A 24,127-nucleotide genomic window follows, 5' to 3' on the forward strand; every position below is an offset into this window, starting at 1 on the left:
AGAATACAGGTCCTGCAATCTCCGTTTCTCAAAGATCCACCACACAAAATGGTTAAAAAAAATCTAGGCCAGGTACGGTGGCTCACACCTGTAATCCCAGCACTTGGGGAGGCCGAGGCGAGCAGATCATGAGGTCAGGAGTTTGAGACCAGCCTGACCAACATGATGAAACCCTGTCTCTACTAAAGACACAAAAAATTAGCTAGCTGGGTGTGGTGGCATGCACCTGTAATCCCAGCTACTCAGGAGGCTGAGGCGGGAGAAGCACTTGAACCCGGGACGCAGAGGTTACAGTGAGCCAAGACCGTGTCATTGCACTCCAGCCTGGGCGAGAGGGTGAGACTCCATCTCGAAGGGGAAAAAAAAAAAAAATCTCAATGATCTGCCTTTACAAAGGGCCCCTACACTAACGGCCCTTTGTGAAACCGCCTTAAAGACATTGTTCACTGTTGCTCACTGTCCTTTGGGGAGACTCATGTCATTAATTCTGTTTCAGTCTTATTCCACAGAAAAGGCTGTTTCTGTAAATGAATTTTAAATATTTTTTCTTATCGCACATTTTTCATTTTTCTTTGTCCTTCCAGGACATGGTGACCCAGTCTCGCCACTCAAATGCAGGTGATCTGTCAACTGGCCCAGTGGTCTCTCTCCCGTCTGTTTCACTTTGCATCGCAACAAAACCACACACATCCCCCTACAGACATAAGAGCCATCATACTAAACAGAGCTGAAGTCTAAGGCGGGCAGGACACCCACTGCCCGAACCCATTGGTCTCCCTATCCACCTCTTCTCGAAGACTAGCGTGACGTGGCCACTGACACTCTGATAAGACAGGCAAGAATATTCCCTGTTGTCAGCTTTGCACCGAGAGACACAAAAGCTTCTCCACTGGCCTGGCACGGTGCCTCACGCCTGTAATCCCAGCACTTTGGGAGGCTGCGGTGAGTGGATCACCTGAGGTCAGGAGTTCGAGTCCAGCCTGGCCAACATGGTGAAACTCCGTCTCTACTAAAAATATAAAAATTAGCCGTGTATGGTGGCAAGTGCCTGTAATCACAGCTACTTGGGAGGCTGAGACAGGAGAATCGCTTGAACCTGGGAGGCGGAGGTTGCAGTGGGCCAAGATTGTGCCACTACACTCCAGCTTGGGGTAACAAGAGTGAAACTCTATCTCCAGAAAAAAAAAAAAGCTTCTCCATCAAGTTTTGTATCAACAATAACACAAATACTTTTTGAAGGAAATAAAACATTCCACATTTGCAAGGATGCAAGGACGCTGGCAAGGAGGCAGCTACATAACCACGTATCTACCACAACCAGCCATCTCGGTGGCTCAGGATTATGCAGCAGAGAGACCAAGATGAGGAAGTGATTCAACAGGACAAACGGCAGAGGTGAAAAGTCCAGGGTGTTCCACCCACCAGTGGCGAGTGAGGTTCTCTACACACCCCATGCACACACGTACAGCATCGGCGAAACCTGCCTGCTTTTGGCTTCTACCTAAAAAAATTTCTATTTGGTCACCCAAAAGGTTAAAGTGACTAAATTTCCATTTGGTCACCTAAAAGGTTAAAGTGACCAACTCAGGCTGATTTATTCCCCAAAGAAGCAAGGACTGATGCACCTAAAACTTCTTATTCCCCTGCCTCCCGGGGCTCAGGCAAAGGCAAATCTTTACTCAGCATATGAGAATAACCAGTCCCATACTTACATGTCACTGCCTGGGTTGGGTTTGACAGAGTCCTCAGCTGGTAGGCAACATTCCATGATCTCATTAAAGCCTGCATTCCCAATATTCTTGGCAAGCTGCAAAAAATGAAAGTCTATTTCAGGATACTCAATTATTAATACATTCTACTGCTACACTTTACCCATCCCCATCTGATGATTTATTTAATGGCCACTAAGAAATAGAGCAATAAAGTGGTTTGCCTTTAATGAAGACGGACAAAACCCAAAGCCCAAAGGTACCCATAAAATTAAAGATAAGAAGCGGCATGCCTATCATAGAGGCGCATTGTCATAAAACGCGCTCTGGATAGAGTACAGATAGAGAGAGGGAGAACCAGTAACTTGGTCCAATGTGAATTTCCATCCTTACCCACTCCTCCCAAAGACCTGTGCCTCAACCAAAGTGACTCTATTTCACATCCTCAAACAACCTTTACTTATGCCAGCTATGAGGTAGTTCTGGTAGAGCAAAGCGGCACTGGGCCAGTAAAGCCAAGACTTAGGTTCAAATCACAGCTCTATCACCGGCTGTGTGACCACAGGTAAGTCAGTTTCAATGAGTGGCAGAGTTTTCATCAGTAAAATGGGATGATACCTACACTTCTGGGTTGTAATAATGATAAAAATGGATAAAATTTAGGTGAAAACAGTAAACTAAAGCACTAAAAATGTATTAGCTCCAGATGTAAGGTCTTTACTTGCCAATCAATCACTGTTCTGACATGTTAAACATTAAATTGACACATTCTTTTTTTTTTTTTTTTTTTTTTTTTTTTTTGGAGACAGGGTCTCGCTCTGTTGCCCAGGCCGAAGTGCAGTGGCCAGATCATGGCTTAATGCAACCTTGACCTCCCCAGGCTCAGGTGACCCTCCTACCTCAGGTTCTCAAGCAGCTAGGACTATAGGCACATGCCACCACACCCAGCTGATTTTTGTTTTTGTAGAGATGGGGTTTTGCCATGTAGCCCAGGATGGTCTCGAACTCCTGGGCTCAAGCAATCCGGCCACCTCAGCCTCCCAAAGTGCTAGGATTACAGGTGTGAGCCACCGCGCCCGGCCAGCTCAGATTCTTAAATGTTTAATGAAACAATGAAAGAGAGCACCAAGCTCAGTGCTTTGAGAAAACGTATTCATTTCCATGTTGTGCTGGGGAGTCAGTGATGCTTGTGATATTTCTGCTCTCTACTGATTATGCAGGCAGGCCAGGAGCAGTGGCTCATACCTGTATTCCTACCACTTTGGGAGGCCAAGGTGGGTGGATCGCCTAAGCTCCGGAGTTCGAGACTAGCCTGGACAACACGGTGAAACCCTGTCTCTAGTAAAATACAAAAGAAATTAGCCAGGCATGGCGGCGTGTGCCTGTAGTCCCAGCTACTCGGGAGGCTGAGACAGGAGAATTGCTTGAATCCAGGAGGCGGAAGTTGCAGTGAGCCAAGATCACACCACTGGACTCCAGCCTGGGTGACAGCAAGACTCTTGTCTCTACAAAAAAAATTTAAAAAAAATTTTTTTTTTTTTTTAAATTATGCAGGCAAAGGAGCTAACAGAGATGCTTTGGGAGAGGCTGCTGCAGCCTGAAATCGGGTCTGTCTCTTGGGAGGAACTGACTGAAGGAGCAGCCCAAGAGGTCTGGGTTAGATACACTGGAACTTCCTGGTGGCAAATAATATCAAACAGTGAAATGGGCTAGTGGGGCTAGTGGAGAATGCAGACGCAATTTTTTAAACAAAAAAAGAATTATGCGAGGTAGCCTAATACTTGGATGATGAGCTTTCCTAATTCAACCTGGCCCTTGACAAGTGGAGAAAGCTTTTTCTAGGCGGCCCAAAGCAGCATAAAACATTAACCAACTCCACCTCCTTGCTCAGTCCTGGCTCTGGCACCTCAAGCCATCAGTCAGGAGGCAAAAGGCTGGAGGCTGCATTGCAATTTTCCCAGGGACAACAGAATGGTCAGATGGCATACCACTTAAGGTGACAGGTACCTATGCGCCAGGAAGCTAATGCCCTGTGAAGGGTTTCTCAGGCAGCTGGTGTCAGATCCAGCACTGAACCCCAATGTCAGAGCCCCTGGTTTATAGCCAGGCATCATACAATCCAAAGAGGACACTGTCCCCAGGTGAGCACAATGGTTTTCCCAAGTTAAGTGACAAAAATCACTGTGGCCCCCTCTGCGAGCCAGGGGCCAACCACCCTGACGCCTCACAGTTTGTGTTAAGCAGATGGGGGTGGGGAGATGGGAGGAGGAGAATTCCCCAGGAATTGAAGAGCTGTTTCCCTTCTGCTTGGACTTGGCTGGTTAACTGAGAGACAGCTGGTCCAGGGAGCCACCGCATCCATGTGTCACACTCATCCAAAGCTAGAGAAACGTGCTACCTTGCAGTTCTGCCAAGTTCCAGTTTACGTTTCAGCCCATAGAGAACTCCTCTGGACCCATCAACAAAAGAAAAGCATTTGCAAATGGAGGCTGCAGGTGCCAGCAGGACAGGCAGGCAGAAGCCAGGGGGGCAGGAAGGTGGGTGTCGACCTGAGCCCCGGCATCTCCTGCTTCTCACTGGTACCCAGAAGGAATTTGCGGGCTGCACTGAGGCAGAAATTGAGCCAGACTGGATGGAGGAGAGGAAGAAGCGTTTAAGTTCTGTATCACCCAGGGCAGGGCAGCTCAGCTCAGCCCCTCGCCCTTCCTGTGGCCTCAAGAACACAATCTGAGCCCCTTGTCTGTGCTGGGCATGGGGCATGAGGCACCCTCCTGCTCTACAGCAGCTCACTTGAACTAGCAATGAGTTAATAAGCAGCCCTGGAAAAGAAGTTCATCCTGAGCACTACGAGGATGGTGGCGCCAGGCCCAGATGAGCAGAGCAGTCACTTGGCCAGGAGGCCCCTTTCCTTGACACTCACCAAGCAGGGGAGTCATGTGTGGGCGTCCCCTCCCTGATGGCAATGCCCAGGACAGGGACACAGAATCACACACCGGGTACATCCTTAGCACCTACCTGAGCAGGGCCCACTGAGCCAAAATGAGGCTTTAGGTTTTATCTGGACGTTGTTTTGAGAGTTTGGCGTGGGGCAGGGAAACCTCCTGTCCCGTTTTCATGTCTCCACAGGGAAGGACAACAATGGTGTGACATTCCTCTCTGACTCACTCCAGGAGAGGAACAGGCAAGTGAGAGAAACCAGACTTCCCTGACCACTGAGCTCAGGAGGAGACCCCAAGGTCAGCTCCTCCCTGATGTTAATTGGGCCCCTCAGATCCCCAAAGGGTGGAGGGCCTGGAGAGTGCGATCCAGCTCTAAAGTGCAAAGGGTAAAAGCCCAGGTAAGGGAAGGGGCTTGACCAAACTGCTGCCTCCAAAGCAGAGAGCACAAAAGGCCACTCTGGTGTGCAGGGAAAAAGTTTACATATGATGTCTTTACCTGACCCTTTAAAAGTTCTATTTTTGATGTAGTTTACAAAGTATATATTTCTTAGTAAGTGTAGGTACATCATATGTAAGTAAGTATATGCTTTGCTGCTCAATTTTTTCTGACAGAGTTTGTGGTTTAAAAAATGTTCAGAATCCTGGCTTTAAAAAAAGAGGCTGGAACACAGGCTCTGGAGTCTAATAGTTGGAGTGTAAATCCTACACTGGGTAAGTTTCTTAACTTCTCCGGCCTTTTTTAAAAATGGAGCTCTCCATTTAGGTTAGATATTATAATGTACGTAGAACACCTACAACAATGCCTGAAGCATAACAGTTCCTTCGTAGATGACCATTGATAGTCAATGTCTTGTTGCCCTAAGCAATTGCTTTTAGTATCTGGGTGGCACATTTCAGTCCTAGGTGAACTAACAACAGGTATAAGTCGTAAGTTCTTGGTCTTTGAGGAGCTTTCCTCTCCATATGTTCTTTCAGATCAGACTGTGTGTTGACCCGCTTTAACATTTGACAGCTTATTAACAACCTTATGAGAACAGAAATAGAAGAAAGTCAAGAAACAGAAAGTTGAGTCAGTAAATATTTGGTAAGGTTCTTGATGCTTTTTTAAAATTTTGATTTTTTTTGTTTTGTTCTGAGACAGGGTCTTACTCTGTTACCCAGGCTGGGGAGCGGTGGCACAATCTCAGTTCACTATAGCCAACCTCCTAGGCTTTAGGTGATTCTCCCACCTCAGCCTCCCTAGTAGCTAGGACCACAGACATGTACCATCATGCTCAGCCAATTTGGGTTTTTTTTTTTTTGTAGAGATGGGGTTTCGCCATGTGACCCAGGTTGGTCTTGAACTCATGGGCTCAAGCGATCTGCCTGCCTCAGCCTCCCAAAGTGCTGGAACTATAGGTGTGAACCACTGCGCCTGGTCTCGTAAGATTTTTAAATTACTGACTCAAATTCAATTTCAGAATATCAACAATTCCTTTGTTAACTTCATGTGTGACAGTGAAATTGATCATGATAGTAGTACCCTAGTACCAATGATATTGTTTTTCATATGACCTGAAAAATCAAAGCTGAAATCATGATCTTCTACATTAAGAAGGAAATTTATCTTTTTAAAATTTGTGTTTCCCAGTAAATTTTTCCCAAAGTAGGTTTGCTTTAGAATCTAAAGATACTAAGCTGGTATGTGCTACAGTAGTTAGGATGACATGATTCCTCAGAACTAATACTTCAGTTATGCAATTTCCATTCCACTGGATAAGAAGTAATGCTAGGCTGCACACGGTTCACACCTATAATCCCAGGACTTTGGGAAGCCGAGGCCGGAAGACCACTTAAGCCCAGGAATTCCAGATTAGCCTGGCCAATATAGTGAGATCCTATCTCTATGGAAAAATTTTTAAAAATTAGCTGGGCATGGTGGCATATGCCGATAGTCCCAGCTACCCAGGAGGATTGCATGAGCCTGGGAGGTAGAGGTTGCCTACAAATGACCAACAGGTATATGTATGAAAAAGTATACATCATTAATCATACAAATCATCAGGGAAATGCAAATTAAAACCACAATCATCTCACACTGTTAGAATGGGGCTTTTATCAAAAAGACAAAAGATAACAAGTGTTGGCAGGGATGTAGAGAAAAGCAAAGCCTTGCACACCGGGTGGGAAGGTAAATTATTATAATACAACCATTATAGAAAATGGTATGGAGGTTCCTCAAAAAACTAAAACGAGAACCACCATATAACCCACTTCTGGGTATTTACCCAAAAGATCTGAAATCAGTTTGTTGAAGACATGTCTTCACCATCTTGTTTATTGCAGCACTATTCACAATAGTCGAGATAGAGAATCAACCTAAATGCCACCAATGGACAAATGGATTTTAAAAATGTGGTATATATACATAATGGAATACTATTCGACCTGAAAAAAAGAAGGACCTTCTGTCATTTGTGACAACATGGATGAACCTGAAGGACATTATGCTAAGTGAAATATGCCAGGCAAAGGAAGAAAAATCCTGCAGATCTCATTTATATGCAAAATCCAAAAAACATGAACTCATGGAAGTAGAGAGTAGAAACTATGGATACCAGGGGTTGGGCATCTTGGTCAAAGCATACAAAATTTCAGTTAGGATGAATAAATTCTAGGGATCTAGTGTACAGCATGGTGACTCTAGTTAATAATAATGTACCATATACTTGAAAATTTTGTTTTGAGACAGTCTCACTCTGTTGCCCAGGCTGGAGTGCAGTGGCAAGATCACAGTTCACAGTAGCCTCAACTTCCTGGATGCTCAGGTGATCCTCCTGCCTCAGCCTCCCAAGTAGCTGGGACCACAGGTGCTTGCCACCACTCCCAGCTAATTTTAAAAAATTATTTGTAGAGATGGAGGTCTCACTATGTTGGTCAGGCTGGTCTCAAACTCCCGGACTCAAGCAATCTTCTCACCTCAGCCTCCCAAAGTACTGGGATTATAGGCACCAGCCACCACACCAGGCTCAAGAGAGTAGATTTTAAGTGTTCTCACCATAAAATATAAGCATGTGAGGTGACAGGTGCGTTAACTAGCTGGATTTAGTCACGCACAATGTATACAATATACTAAAACATCACGTTGTACACCATAAATACATACAATAAAAAATTAAAAAAATAAAATCCCTTGATGTCACAGCATGTCACCCTGAAGCGGGCTGTCCTATTTACCCAAAAGAGAAGAGATGCTACTCCTGTGAGACTGCACCCACCACTCTCCTTTCACAAGGCACCAAGGGGCCTAATGAACACTTGCTATACACACTTCAGCAAGCAAGTCAGCCGCGGCCCTGCATGCCATGCAACTCTGAATCGAAAAGGTTCGTAAGAACAGACTACAAGCAGAGACCATGCACGGCCTCCCTGGGGGTTCACATGTTAGCACATGGGGACCACTTTTCTGAAAGGATTTTGTTAAAGGAGATAACAATGATAGCTAATTCTTTGTGGTTCTTGACGGCGTGTCAGATATAATTTTAAATATACACACACTCACACACACGCAGAGAAAGAGAGAAAGAGGCAAAAAGATTTCAGGAAATCCTTCATCCCAGCACCTGATTGTCTAAGCAAAATAAAACAAACAACCTGGGTACTTTTAAAAGGCTTGAGGCCAGGCACAGTGGCTCACACCTGTAATCCCAGCATTTCGGGAGGCCGAGGCAGGAGGATCGCTTGAGCCCAGGAGTTCGAGACCAGCCTGGACATGGCTACCAAAAATACAAAAATACATCTCTACCAAAAATACAAAAATTAGCCAGGCGTGGTAGCACTTGCCTGTAGTCTCAGCTACTGAGGAGGCTGAGGTGGGAGGATTGCTTGAACCCAGGAGGCAGAGGTTGTAGTGAGCTTGCAGTGAGCTAAGACTGCACTACTGGACTCTAGCCTGGGTTATGGAGTGAGACCCTGTCTCAAAAAAAAAAAAGCCTTGAAATTTCCAAGCTTTGCCAATGAATACTAACACCTGACACCCTACGTACTGCTTAACCAAAGGGCTAAGGAATAAGGTTTACAGCCACGACATCATGACCACACTCCTAGCACACAACAAATGAATCAGGGGAGCCGTAAGGAGCTGTCCACCTCCTGTGAACCACAGAGGACCAGCCAGAGCGCAGGGCAAGCAGAGTTGAAGGGAGTAAATCCTACACAATTCACTGCTGTCTCTCCTTTTCCTGATAACCACTGAGGAAAAAAGGCTTGGGTAAGGGAAGAGTTTAAAACTCTGGGAGCAATTTGATTTTGAAAATATCTGGGGACATTGATTAAGCAGGCACTGGCTGATTTCTCATTGTGGGTGACAGCCAACCAAACTTTAAACTCCTATAAGAATGCAGATGGAGGCTCTGGGAGACAGAAATGGAGAATTTAATTAGGCATAAGAAGTCACCTCATCGTTTCATCAAGACAGAACAACATATTCCTTTCACCTTTCTTTGGCGTTTTCTTCTTTAGTAGGAATTCAGGTCTCATGAAGAACACGAAATTTCTGAGACACATTTAAGAAATTATAACAGATGGTGGGGTCAGGCTCCTACCAGCTCATAACAGTCAACTGTTAAAATTTCAGGAATTTTGCAAGCCAACTGCTAAACACTGCTACTATTAAAAATTATACTATATAAACTCATAATTATGTTATATTAATAACTAAGGTATATACTCAAAACTCATCATTTGCTAATTATACTACATTTTACTATTATCCATGTTCATGAAGTTCTTTACATCCACTGTGTTGCATGGTGAATGTACCATATAATGAACATCTTTTTCCAACTTCACATTTAGTAATTCACATGGGTAGCTTGAAATTGGCCATTGTGGGAGTATTTACACCACGAGAACAGGCAGGTTGCAAACCAGGGTTCTTTTTTCTCCAGAGTTGACTGTTAAACATTTGTTGCGGATGGTGATAGGGAAGGATAGTAGAGATGTTTAAATGTTTATCACACAGCAAGACAACCCACTAAAATGCCAATTTGTGTCCCAGGCTCCTCTAAGGTTTAAGTGTGAGGTCTGGAATTAGATTAAAGAGGCCCACACCCCAGATCTGTCACCTTAAAAGCTTCATAACCCTAGGCATATTGAAACATTCTAAGCCTCAGTTTCCTCCTCTGTAAAATGGGGATAATATAGCAAGGCCATCAGGTTGTTACTGGAGATCAAATGAGCCTAGTATATATAAAGTGGTCTGCGAAATACATAGTACAAAATCAACAATTACTACTTCATCATAAATCACTTAACACTTCCCATTGTTTTAAGAAAATCAGTAGAAGAAACAACTGCCATAGTTCATCACTGTTTACTGAGAAGTACTTTGTGCTTCTTTGAAAATGTACCATGACAATCTCCAATCTATGCCATCATCAGTTATCCAAGAGATGCCACATGTACATCTGTTCACCTCTCCAAGATGTAGGTCACGTGCATTATTACATGAACAATAATTGCCGTATGTAACCAGGAAGGCACTGCTTGGAGTTCCTTAGTTTTAAACTTTAAGTGAGTCTAGCTTAGTTTTAAACTTTAAGTAACTAAGGATGTTACTAACTAGGCTGCTAGGATCCACTGTAGTTTCTCCCAACTCTGTCTTTCAAGACCATAAAGGCATTCCTGGAAAGACCGGAAAGGTTTGACAAGAGAGTTCAAAATGCATTCCAAGTTCAGACACACTGGATTCGAAGTCATCAATAAGACTGATGGCCCCTTGAGAGGAACATGGTCTACAACTATTGATTTTCTGTCACGACTATTGCTCTTGACATTAAATTCCCTACATGTAAACTTTTAAATTCAACATTAAAATCAATAGCAATCAATATCTACTTACTGTTTACTGTCAACACTCAGCTGTCCCAGGAGAGAATTCAAGAACTGCTTTCTAGGGAAGACAGTCATGAAAGCTCATGTGTCAGGTGGCCAGAAGCATAACCTGTCTGATGGACCTTGTGGGACCATAGTCTCGATACTCTGAAAGCCACTTCACAGAAAATGCTTCAGTCTCCTCCTATCTCTATCACATGGTTTAAGCATTATCACTGAACCAAGAATGAAAGACTTAAGAAACAAAGGCGGTAAAAATGAAGATCAGTATGTGCCTCCAAGGGGGACAATCTGGGGTAGGGAAAAGTCGGAGGCTTGAGGCAAGCTGTCACCACAGCCTTGTCAGAAATTCCACATCTGTCTAATGGATGGGGTGAGCTGGCCTATGTCACCATCTTATTCCATTTCTGCAGAACCTCACACCACTCTCAATGCTGTTTTGGTTTCACTCCTCTTTATTCATTTAAGAATAAAGTTTTGCAACAAGAAGTGCCCTCAACCACCAGTAGCTAAAAATGAAGAATTATCAATGAGTTTCTAATTATCCAAACCCATTTGGTAATATATCAACAATCACTAGCTTACCAAAATGGATTAGAATGCCAAAAGTAAAACTTAGCTTACAGCTCATTTGTTTCCAATCTCAAAACAAGCATTTAAAAATTACCAGCAGCTCAGACGTTCCCAGTACATCTAAGGTCAGGGACTGCATCCTGGAGTAATGAACCCCCAGCTCTCGGTGGATTCCGGAACACTCGATGCAGGTCAGGATGCCCAGGTTGGTGGAAAGCCAGGTAGGATCTGCCAAAGAGAACAGGGCAGAGTTGAGCTTCCAGTCAAAAAGAAGGTCAGGAGTCACAACTCTCTTCCTGCATAGTCACTGAACAAGGAGTTCTGAGCATGAGCATTTTCTGATCCTTAACACAGCTGGAAACTTTGTCCGTAATTACCAGCAATTTACATGCAATACCCGCATATGCACACATCTACTCTCTCTCTTCTTCCCTCTCTCTCCATCTCCCCATCCTTCCATTCGTGTGACAGATGCTGTGTGTGCAAAAATAAATAGGACGCACTCCAGTGACCAAGGGCTCCTCAATGGCTGGTCATGAAAACAGACCACGCCCATCACCAGCTTGGTCACACTAGCAGAATGGAGCAAGAGGAAAACAGTGAGACCAGCCAAAGTCTACTAGTAAAAGGGGAATAGGCTTAAAACATTCGCTTCTATAGATGCTGATAACAACAGAGAACGTACTATGTACATATGATATGCTGTGTTCAGCACACTGGTAGTAGCAACAATAGTTTGCATTGTTAAGAGCTTCAGAAATCACAGAGCACTTTTGTATCAAATCTAAGAGCCCCATGAGATGGCCAGGGCAGGGATTTTTATCTCAGAGACAGCTTCACAATGCTCAGGCTCGAGGTTGCCAGGGAGTGCAGAGCAGACCGTGGCCCTGCCTCTACCTGCATTCAAAGCCACGCTTTCCCCTTACAGCTCGGCTCCTCACTAACATGCCCCTATCATCAGTTTAGAACATGATAAGCACCCACAAAATGCCTGACAGATGAATGTGGAATTTGCTAAAAATGGGAAATTAAAAAGATGTCCTTGAGTACATCATACAACCCATAAACACAATTCTCTTCAGAATTGTTTGTTACCCTCAGAAACTCACAGTAGGTAAATATCGCAACTTTTTTTTTTTTTGAGACGGAGTTGCGCTCTGTCACCCAGGCTGGAGTGCAGTGGCCGGATCTCAGCTCACTGCAAGCTCCGCCTCCCGGGTTCACGCCATTCTCCTGCCTCAGCCTCCCGAGTAGCTGGGACTACAGGCGCCTGCCACCTCGCCCGGCTAAGTTTTTGTATTTTTAGTAGAGACAGGGTTTCACTGTGTTAGCCAGGATGGTCTCGATCTCCTGACCTCGTGATCCGCCCGTCTCGGCCTCCCAAAGTGCTGGGATTACAGGCTTGAGCCACCTCGCCCGGCCAAATATCGCAACTTTAGTCAGTAGGCAATGATGAAGTTATTTTTTAAATGTTCAAGTTATTAAAAATGTTATCCACGTTGGAAAACCTTTTTGGCATCTGCGTCTGCGCTTGTGTAGGATGACTCCACTGTATCCACGTGCTTTGGGGAGGCACAAGCATCCATTTAGGTGACTCTACATCATTTTTCTATTACCCACACTGTCTTGGCATTTTAAAATAACGAGTACATACCTTTGAGCTCTTTATCAAAGTGTATGAAAAACCCAAATCGTAGACTGTCTTTACCCTTTCTCAAGACAGACCATGATTCACTACTTATCAACCCCTACCTCATCTGCTGCCAAAAAGGTATTTTCATTTTTTTGTTTGTTTGATACAGTCTCGTTCAGTAGTCCAGGCTGGAGTACAGTGGCGTGATCTCAGCTCACTGCAACCTCCGCCTCCTGGATTCAAGTGATTCTCCTGCCTCAGTCTCCTAAGTAGCTGGGACTACATGTGCGAACTACCACGACAGGCTAATTATGGTATTTTTAATAGAGATGAGCTTTCACTGTGTTGGCCAGGCTGGTCTCAAACTCCTGACCTCAAGTGATCTGCCCACCACAGTCTTCCAAAGTGCTGGGATTACAGGCACGAGCCACTGCACCCAGCCAGTTTTTTTTTTTTTTTTTTTTAATGGTTCCAAGGCCAAATACAGTCTTCAGGGTCATGGGAACCTAAGGGTACTTCTCAACTGCCCACTCTACTTCGGTTGTGTTTGTTGTTTTAAGAAAAATTGTCATATAATTAGAGGAATGAAAAGGGGACCGACCATTCTAGCCAAGCCTCCATCTTTTTAATTTTATAAATGTTCAGAAAATGCACCTGTGTAGTCCCCCGACCCCCCACCCCCACCATTCTGTCTCAATTAGAGTAAATTCCTTAAACCACATCCTACTATAAAGCCCCTAATATGCTTTATCAAAATGTAAAAATAAAATCTTATTTCACAGAATGTGTCAGCTGAAAGGAACCTGTCCCTTCAGTTTACAGACAGGACAATCGATGTTTAACAAAGCAAGTGGCTCTCCCAGGGTCACAGAGCCAGACAGCAGCTTAAAGCTACTTCAGAAGTTCTGCAAAGTAGGATAAAGGGAGAAGAGAGCAGATTCCAAGCAAGGAAGCCCAGACACATGCAGCCTCTCAGCCCACATGACCTTGAGTTCACCCTCACTGTACCCTTCAGTTTTCATTTCTCAAAAAGCATTTCAATCTTTGCAGCTCTGTCAAACCCTCTTTACTCAGTCCTGCTCTGGGGCCCGGCAGGCAAACGTCCTCCCACCCCCTCTCCCCTGCCGCGGTCTGCACAGTTCATTAAGCATTTGTGTAATGGGATGAACTCAGGCTGAGCTGCACTTAATTTTGTGTTTGAAATGAAAGTGAAAATCAATGAATGGATTCTGTGAATCAGAATGGGATTAAATGTCCCAGAGCCCAGGGTTGGGTGGGGTCCCTGGGTCACCTGGTGCCCCACAGTCACAGCAAACGTCATTGCCCGTCATCCTCTGCACTTCTGAGATGATCTCCTTTGTCAGTTCTTGGACGATGTTATTTTCTCCAGTATTGTCATCCCCCTTAAATGCGTTGTTTAAAGCTTCTTCTTTGCTATTTTGCAGCACCGACATCCATCTAGAAAAACAAGAGCGACGTTGTGTTAAATCCCACAAACAACAGGTAAGTCCAGCCCAAAGTCCCACCACCATGTAACTTACATTTGACATTCTTGTTCATCTTCGGCTTGGAAGTGGTAAGTTCTGTCATCTGCATAGCAAGAGGAATTTCAACTGTGAGCCCAGACAGCAATCCATACACAATTCCAAAAGAAAGTGGTTTCTAATTAGCCTCTGGAATAATCTTAGCTCTCTGTTAGGAAATACTGATTTGTATAAAATCAGGCACTCCCTCGTATCCTCCAACTGTCTGCCTTCACTAACAATGGCATTGGAATGCAAAATAAACCTGCCCTTTCCCTCATTCAAGTTTTAAAAGATGCCGCTTCTAAAAACTGAAGCTATTCCATGAAAACCATCACTATCCTCTCAATTGCTTCATTTTAACTCACTACAGAGTTGGCCCCCAAAAAGTAATTGTTAAAGCCCTTCCAATAATACAAATCTTTTTTGAAAAGAGTATCTTAGAAGTTTTCTGGCTTTCTTAGAAAAAGATTAGTATAAGAAATTCTAAGAATAATATGCTTTGAGAATCGAGTACTAGAAATACAGCTAAATCAGGAGGAGAGTGTTAAATAATGGTCGAATATAAAATTCTACACTCACATATTGCTGGCGTCAGCACCGTTTTACAAGTGTTTCGCCAGGCTGTGGACCTCTGTGTGTGTGCAGCAGGGAGGCGGCTGTGTGGGATGTGGCAGCATCACTTCTATGCTGCTCTTGCCAAAAACATATAACCTCAATCCACTCACGAGAAAACACTACAGAAATCCAAATGAAGCGGAGTCTGACCAAAACACAGGTCAACACTCTTTAAGAAGGTATCACGAAAAACGAGTGAAGACTACAGAACCGATATAGACCGCAAAAGACCAGGATAAAATCACAACCAAATGTCACGTGGGGTCCTGGATGGAATTCTAGAGCAGAAAAAGGACATTTGGGGGAAAACTGGTAAAATCTGAGTAAGATTTTTAGTTAACAGCATTAAACCAATGTTTCCTGGTTTTGATAACTATATAAATATGACTGGATAACAATCTACCATGGACTACTGGATAACTGTATTAAGATGTTAACAGAAGGGAAAGCTGGGGGAGGGATATATGGATATTTTCTGTCTAAAAGCAGTCTAAAACCAAAGCAAAAAAATAAAATTAGATTTAATAAAGAAAAGCGGGGGCGGGGGAACCCAGCTTTTGCAGATGGCAGAATGATGACAAGTACCGATTCTGCTCTTAGGGAAACACAACGAACATCTGTGCTCCTAAAAGTGAGTGGACACGTCACCTCTCTCTGGTGTTTACTCCTGAAAGCACATTGGTTCTCAGAACAACTCTTGGTAAGTGACTGGGTGAGGGCTGAAGCCTAGAGAGGCTAAGCTGCAAAAATCAAGCATAGCCAGCAGCAGAACTTGGTTCCTGGACTTCTGGCCCCACCCTTTCTACAACACCATGGCATCTTTCTCTCTCTCTCTCTTTTTTTTTTTTTTTTTTGAGACGGAGTCTCACTCTGTTGCCCGGGCTGGAGTGGAGTGGTGAAAATGTGCAGTACATGGCTCGCTGCAGCCTTGATCTCCCAGGCTCAGGCTATCTTCCCACCTCAGCCTCCCAAAGTACTGACATTACAGGTGTGGGCCACTGCACCTGGCCAATTTCTGCATTCTGACGTGTAAAAACTGCAGAAGCAGGAGGCAAACCTCTAAGGAAAAACTTCAAGCAAGAATCCCCTCTACTACACTCTTTAAAGATGCTACAAATAAGCAGACAGCTTCTAGCAGCTTCAGCTGTGAGGGAGAAGAGCAGGAGGAGACTGAGGGGGCGATTGGAGCACTCAGGTGCTGGTGGCCAGCGAAGGGCAGCTTGCAGCCAGGGCTCTGGCTCTACTGGCCGCTAACCTGCCATGTGGACCTGGAAGGTCATTGACTCCCTCTGGCTCCATCCTACTCAGGGGACTCACTTGGGTCACCTCAAAATTCTCCTATTCTTTCCATCCTGCCCAGGGTGCCGGTGGGGTTTGCAGATAATGGCTCTGGACTTGAATTTGCTACAAGTGAGGTCAGTCTGCAGGCAATGGATTGGATGAGCTCCCAGAAAGGCTGGCCTTGCCACAGAACCATCCTCCTAGAAGAGCCCATGCCTGTTTACATCTTTTTCTTTTTTAAAAGTGACAAGGTCTCCCTCTGTTACCCAGGGTAGAGTGCAGTGGCACAATCACAGCTCACTGCAGCCTCAAATTCCTGGAGTCAAGTGATCCCCCTACCTCAGCCTCCCAAGTAGCTGGGACTATAGGTGTGAGCCACTGCCCCCAGCCCCAATTCCACCTTCATGAGAATGGGAAGCCCGTTTAGGGGCAAGGACGGTAAAGGAGCATCTTGTAGGAAGTAACTGCAACCAGCCAGTCAGTCTATTGCTGAGTTCTCTGGGCAGATTCCAAGATGAACTGACCAGATGAGGGGGAGGAGGAATGCGTGACCACGCGGTGCCTGGCAGACGCACACAGAAAATATCACCCTCACTGCCTCAATGCATGTGCCTCCACTTGACTTCCCCAACTGCCCAAATGTCTTTTTTTTTAGACAGTCTTGCTGTGTTGTCCAAGCTGGAGTGCAATGGCACGATCACAACTCATTGCAACTTCAACCTCCTGGGCTCAAGCGATCGTCCCATCTCAGCCCCCGAGTAGCTGGGACCAAAGGCACGTGCCACCATGCTCAGCTATTTTTAAATTTTTTGTAGGAGGTCTTGCTATGTTGCCCAGTCTGGTCTTAAACTCCTGGCCTCAAGCAATCCTCCCATCTTGGCCTCCCAAAGTGCTTGCATTACAGGCGTGAGCCACTGCCTGGCCCACCCAAATATCTTGAGAGTTCAAAAGCATCTTGGTGATGCTTATCCCATGAGGCTGGTCAGGAAGCAGAGGAGGAATCTGAGAGGGGTGAAGACAGATGCTCCTGAATCAGCCAGAACCAGGCCCTGACCCCATGTCCCTCACGTTCTCAGGATATTCATCAAATCACGGCTTACACTGAAGCCAGGTTTACCGTAATGACTCTCTGGGGTGTCTGGCCAGTTTTCAACCCAAACCTATACAGCCCTGCACAAAGCATTTTCACTACAGATACTCATAGGGAAGGCACCTTTTGAAAACTCGCTGAGGATAAAGAATTAGCATGACTGGAATTCATTTTACCCACTGGAAGACAAGCAGGGAAGGAGGAGGGATGAGAGCTCTTTTCAAAGACAACAACGGACTCTCGCAAACTCATGACACTGCCCCCAGCTGTGCTCAGCAAGCCTTTCTGGGCATCAGAGGCCACAAGTCCTTCCTGAAGATGTTTAAATGCATCAGGCTGCAGCAAAGACACTGGCAGGATCTTGGTAAATATCAGTTGGCCACAGAGCTTGTGTGTGGCCAGATTCACAGAGGACCACGTTCCCATACATGTAAGAGCTGCAGTAACTCACGCCCAGAAGGGAGGCACGCACACTTGCCATCTACTGATCCTCCCTGCTGCCTGCTGTGGCAATACATTGGAGCAAGTGCTTCTGCACATATGGCATCTAGCAGGGTCTCCCTGCAGGGCATGCTGGAGGGACCTGGGGCAGCTGAGGGAAGAAGTCCGTACACCCACCTCCAGGCGATGGGTTCACTATTATTGCTGATGAGTTAATGATGGGCATTTTAACGCAGAGCTTGTGTGTTACTAGTTCAGAAAACAGAAAGGCCTAAAACCCTCTGAGTCAGCCCCAGCCACTGGCAGACATCAGATTACACCATCAGGTTTTCTGAAACCCTTCAATTCAAGCCTTTTTGGCTAGCTAGACACAGGTAACCCAGCAGTGATCACTCCGTGTGTGTGTGTGTGTGTGTGTGTGTGTGTGTGTGTGTGTGTGTGTGTGTGTGTCTTTTAAAGAGTCAGGGTCTTGGTCTTGCTATGTTACCGAGGCGTGTGTGTGTGTGTGTGTGTGTGTGTGTGTGTGTGTGTGTGTGTTTTAAAGAGTCAGGGTCTTGGTCTTGCTATGTTACCGAGGCTTGTGTGTGTGTGTGTGTGTGTGTGTGTGTGTGTGTGTGTGTGTGTGTGTTTTTTAAAGAGTCAGGGTCTTGGTCTTGCTATGTTACCGAGGCTTGTGTGTGTGTGTGTGTGTGTGTGTGTGTGTGTGTGTGTGTGTGTGTGTTTTAAAGAGTCAGGGTCTTGGTCTTGCTATGTTACCGAGGCTTTTGTGTGTGTGTGTGTGTGTGTGTGTGTGTGTGTGTGTGTGTGTGTGTGTGTGTTCTAAAGAGTCAGGGTCTTGGTCTTGCTATGTTACCGAGGCTGGATGTCTGCTCCTGAACTTGGGTGATCCTCCTACCTCAGCCTCCCGAGTAGCTGGGACTACGGGAGCACACCACCACGCCTGGCTTGCAATCACATTTTAAACTCTGGCCAGTACTCACCAATTTTGTAACATCTTGTATGAATGAAAGGCAAGTTTGATGAGAGTTTGTGGACCTTACTAGACTGAGTCAGGATGGGTGTCTGACACAGGATAAAGTCCATTTTATTTTACAAATCAGTCTAGAGTCTGAAGAACAAAACAAATGGTACTGGAACCCTCCGCACACATCACAGTGCTCAGCCCTCCCCAGAGATTGACACAGAGGGTATGAGAAGGGAAAAAAGGAGGATAAGAGCAAGCCATTGTGGTAGGATGGAGTGCTAACCCACAGTTTGCTGGGAATGCTAAATCACGTAACAAGTGACTTCCTAGCCCTCAATAATACAGGTCAACAGACATTTGAAAAGGCAGCCATCTCCCGCTCAGGGGTACTGAGGCACAGAGAACAGCACCGCCTCCCTACAGTACACAGTCCGGCATGGTCCTCTGCACATGTAACTCTTGCACCCAAATCTCTAGTGACTGCCTCTTCAAAGGGGAGACCGGCCCTTTCTTCCCCTAGACCGTAACCCGGCCACACAGAAACACCAAGGAAAAAAGGTTATCTTATTTTCTTTCATGAGCCCTTCAATTCAGGGGGTGCTGAGTAAACATTCACCACAATGGATGGTTCCGTGGGGATTCTTGTGTGAACACCACAAAAAGGAAAAGCAGAGAGAAGCAGAAAGACTAATCCTGTGGTGAGGAAGAAAAACAGTTTCAAACACTGAAGTTTCAAGGGCCCTGCTGAAGACCCTCATTTTAGTTTTATAGCATTTCTAACATCACCCAAATTATGTAAGTTTTTGAAAACAGAATTGTCCTTCTTTTCTCTTTTTAAAGTGAAGGGGTTTTAGGCTTGCGGGCTTCTCTTATAGGATCTCCTCATTTAGGAACAGGAATGCTGAGGCTAAGAGCTCAGAGAGCCAGGTGATGATGTCTCAGGTCTACAGTGTCCCTGAGGAGCAGGGCCAGTCCTCAAAGTCAAACTCTCAACTAGAAAGGCGAGCAAGCCGGCAGTTACTAATGGAACACAAAGCATGCATATCGCTAGAAAAAAGGGTATGTCTCTTCAAAAACCACTTCTTCAGAATGCAGTGTCTGGAATGTGAAGGACGCCACAGAAGAGAGCGTAAGACAGTGTCTCTGTGGTGCTGCATCTTACGTGAAATAAGGTCAAAGCACTTCTTCTCCTCAGGGTTGGTCTTCACCTGGCAGGTTAGCAGGTTGAGCTTTGCAGGAGGCCGGTTAGCCTGTTTAAAAGCAAAAAACAAATAAAAAGGTTGGGGTTGGGTGGAAGGAATGGAAAATCATACAGTATCAATCCTCACGAGATACAGCAAGAGCAAGCTCTTCACTAGTTTGCAAAGGTGGCCTTTAGAAGGCAGACTGGACAGAGGAAGGCATGACTGAGACAAATTACAGAGGCCCTTGAACTTTGTCTCCACCGATGGCAACTGCCTCCCTGCAAGGGCACCTTGGTGGTCTACACAAACCCACCTGGACAAGGGGACAAGCGATGCCAGCTTTGAGGCTGCTGGCAGTGGGTGCCTTCAGATCAAGGTACTGCCATGGCTAAGCCCAAAACATTTGGTTCTGATTCCTACCGACAACACAGATGATGTGCCAGGTAACTTGGGCACCCAGTTCAATTTCTGGTGACCTTAAAAGCACTTTTTCTTAGCAAAAACCTCACTTCCAGGGAAGGTAATTTCACAGCACAAAAATGGCAGAGAAATTATTTTCCTACTGTTTGAAGTGATGACAGATAATAGATTCACATTCCTAAATGCCAACCATCGCTGTCACTTAAGTTTCAACAAAACATACTTCATTCATATCTGTAACCCCCAAACCCTCTCCCCCATACATGACACCAAGCGATCACAACACACTTTCATCAGAGGTGTGTCAAAAACGGCTACTGTATTACAGTTTCAAAAAATAGATCATACTTAGTCCAAAAAAGCAAAGGACTAAGAGTAAGAAGATAATTTCAGAAACAAAAATTTCAAACGGCAGAATACCTCTTAGAAATCTTGGAAGAATATCCAAATAGGAGTGGGCTTATCTTACCCACCTACCAAGCTGCTAAAGGAAAGATCAAATAAGAGTGTCTTAAACTTCCATCGTTCTTGGGCCCCACTTCCCTTGGCCACCGGTCGCTTCAAGATGAAAAAAACCTGGATTTGGGATTAATCCAGATACATACACATATGCATCTATGCCTGGACAGACCTGTGAAACCCTCATGCACTTTCAGGCCCAGCAGCTTCCTTCCAGTGAGTCTACAGAGTTAGGGTGGGAGAGATGAACCCATCCTTGCAGAGTGAAGGATTTGGGTTTAATACATGTAAGTTTGGACTAGTGAAAGTCCGATAAACAGGGTTGTACTAGACTCTCCTCGTTCGTAGCTATGTTGGTCTTATCTTCTACAGGTTAGTCAGATACTCTCCATACTCTGTAGATATCTCAGAGAATTCCTAGAGTGTCAGAAATCAGTATTAGAAGACACCAAGCTCTGCCTAATCGTGTAAATCTGGACACTTTCAAGTGAAAGCACCACTGACTGTGGATTGTGACCAATCGGATTACCTAACTTATCCAGGAACCAACACACAAAATGATCTATTTCGAGAGACATGGTTACAAACCATGCATGCAACCAAGTACTTTAACACGGGTGTATACCCACCCATACGTAGCCTGTGTCTATTCTGTTACCTCCCTGTGATGACACGACTATACATGGGCAAATTTTAGGGCTACTTCCAAATTGTGGGGTCTTAGATACATAATAAACGAGGTTTGTGCACTTCGATAAATACAGAAGCATCTTCATGGATAAAATGATGACTGAATAACAATAGCTACATTTACTCAGCTATTTTAATCATACACCTACACAAGGCAGGCGCTGTTCTAAATATTTTTCATGAAATAATTCCTTTAATTTTCCTAACTGCCCTTTGAGGTCGAAACTACTCCAATTCTGTAGCTAAAGATACCGGCCCAGACAGACCAAATAATTTGGTTGAGGTTACACAGCTAGGGAGGCGGGAAGCTAGGATTCCAACAAGTCAGGCTGGCTACACGGCACGGGGCTCAGCTGCCACTCCCCCGTCCTTGACTCGGGTCCCCCTGTCCTTGACTCAGGTATCCATGGAAGGCAGTCGCTTGCCTGGACTTATCTTTAAGAGCAGCAAAGAACCACAACTTAAATTACACCACTCATCCTCCCTCCCCACCTCCACCTTGCAGTCTTTCTTTTTCCCTGTGATATGGGGAAAGGTGTTCGTTCTTTACTACCATTAAAGACAGATTTCTCACTTCACAGCATACCACAAAATAGAGAAAAATATTCAGCGCCTTTATTTGAAGTAGGAATAATTATAACGACATAAATGTGCCTACATATTAAAAAATGACAACCATAAGAATGGCTCCACAAAACATACAAGCTGGTCTTAAGCAATATCATCAGCAGTTCTGTTTTACATTAATAACTGTTTGCTATTCAGGTTAAATATTAAGTATACAGATTAAGTATTAGCTAATGGTAAAGCTATTAGACAAATTTATGGGAGAAAGTTCTATACATTAAAATCCTTCCCTGTTGCAATTTGGAAAAATACAGTGTCACCTGGGTGCAGTAGCTCACACCTATAATCCCAGCACTTTGGGAGGCTGAGGCAAGTGGATCACCTGAAGTCAGGAGTTCGAGACCAGCCTGACCAATATGGTGAAACCCCGTCTCTACTAAAAATACAAAAATTAGCTGGGCATGGTGGCGTGTGCGTGTAGTCTCCGCTACTTGGGAGACTGAGGCAGGAGAACTGCTTGAACCCGGGAGGCAGAGGTTACAGTGAGCTGAGATCAGCCACTGCACTCCAGCCTGGGCATCACAGCGAGACTCCGTCTCAAAAAGAAAAAAAACAAATAAAAAAAAAAACCAGTGTCATCAGTTAACTGAGATATAGAACAGTTTCATCTAATTCACAAAATACCAGTATTTTCTTGAGAATTTAATTTGAGAAGCCCTAGTTTAGAAAACTCAGGAAGGAATGGTGAAAAAACAATGCAACAGCCTTAGAGTTTGCCACGCAGGCAGAGATTATCAGTGATTCTCCATTTTAAACATGCCGTTCTATTTTTTTCCAATTTGTCAGGCTTTTAGAAGGAAGATGCTTTCTTCTTTCTTCATGACTGATCATTTTTTAAAAATTTTAGATTGTGCAAGAGCCGGTGGACATTCCTTCCAGTGTAACACAGTCTCCTGCCCTCAGTGGCGTGGCAATGCTGTGAGTCTGGCAAAGAGGATACCTAATTAGAGTTATTTTGTCCCAAGGATCACTTCTTCCTAGGGCCAGAAAACAGACTTGGCTAAGAGGGAAACTCAACTCGGGCTTTGACCGAATCTCCCGAACGCTATCCTCAATCCTCTGCTCCAATCAGGTACAGCAACTTCATTTCCCGAAGGTTGCCAGCCTCCTGGGAAGGGTTTTCCTACCAGTGTAAATACACCCTGTGTGTTTCCATTTCTTAAAGACCTGCTGCACAGCTGTGTGCCAGGCTCTGCTCTTAGATTTCCACTTCATCAGGTCTTTGGAAATGTACCCTTTTTTCCTGACTGTACACGAGCACACTCAGCAGCTGCTGGCCAAACAGGTGAGCTGAACAAGAAATCAAGTCAAAACCAAACCAAACCAAACCAAACCAAAAGGGCGTCTCTCCATTCTCTTCCTTGGTATGGGCGAACTCACTTTCCCATGTGCAACCCCTCTGTAGATGCAGTCAATACAGAGGGGTCCTCTGGATTCTGACTTCCAGAGCACGCAGGGAAATAGGGAAAAGGTGAGAAAAGGAACACTCGGCCACTGAACGGAGCGCTGGAAAACTACTTATTTTGCTGCATGGCAGCGAGGCAGTGAATCAAGACAACCCCACCAGCCACCCCTGCAGGATGTAGGCAGCAATGGCTGCTAAAGGCAGGAGGAGACCTCTGGAACTGGAGATTCCCTGGAGAGGGGTTTCCCCTCCAAACACAAAGCACTTATGAAATATGCACGCTGTGTGACAAGCTGAGTTCTCAGCATCCCAGTGATGCCGGTTATAACCGTACTGTCTGCCAAAAACTGGGGCAACCCATGCAAACTTAAAGACAGCTAAGCCTCCATGTCTTTTGAGAAGAAGTTCATGCTATGGAAGTGACTTGAAGTGAAGTTTATGCTGTCAGCAAAGGATTACCAGACCTATTTTCCACCTGGCATGGAATGAGTCACTACCTGGCTTACCCTGAGGCCTGGATCTAGGGGAACTCTCAATGAAGCAAATACGCCCCTTGACTTCAGAGCGGTAAAAGCGTGAACTAGAACTTAGTTCTTTGACAGTTTCTGCACTGAGGCAGTCAATCTGAGTTCAAACAAACAGCGAGTGGACACCAATTCGAAAGCAGACCACAGAACCACAGGTGTTGAGATCTGGA

At 45.0% G+C, this 24,127-nt stretch overlaps 2 protein-coding genes across 3 annotated transcripts in view; both read right to left on the reverse strand.

Annotated features, from left to right (window-relative positions):
- IAH1 (isoamyl acetate hydrolyzing esterase 1 (putative)) overlaps positions 1 to 24,127 on the reverse strand; it is a 359,243-nt gene that overhangs the window by 122,386 nt on the left and 212,730 nt on the right. The window lies entirely within an intron of this gene.
- Positions 1 to 24,127, reverse strand: part of ASAP2 (ArfGAP with SH3 domain, ankyrin repeat and PH domain 2) — a 203,452-nt gene that overhangs the window by 38,234 nt on the left and 141,091 nt on the right. For both annotated transcript variants that reach the window (XM_050753889.1, XM_050753890.1), the window contains exons 12-16: positions 19,808 to 19,895; positions 14,270 to 14,318; positions 14,020 to 14,186; positions 11,190 to 11,323; positions 1,713 to 1,807 (exon numbers count right to left, since the gene is read on the reverse strand). In XM_050753889.1, the coding sequence (XP_050609846.1) occupies positions 1,713 to 1,807; positions 11,190 to 11,323; positions 14,020 to 14,186; positions 14,270 to 14,318; positions 19,808 to 19,895 (533 nt within the window). The remainder of the gene's footprint in view (positions 1 to 1,712; positions 1,808 to 11,189; positions 11,324 to 14,019; positions 14,187 to 14,269; positions 14,319 to 19,807; positions 19,896 to 24,127) is intronic.

The sequence above is a fragment of the Macaca thibetana genome, chromosome 13 (assembly GCF_024542745.1).
Source record: "Macaca thibetana thibetana isolate TM-01 chromosome 13, ASM2454274v1, whole genome shotgun sequence".
Classification (NCBI taxonomy): Eukaryota; Metazoa; Chordata; class Mammalia; order Primates; family Cercopithecidae; genus Macaca; species Macaca thibetana.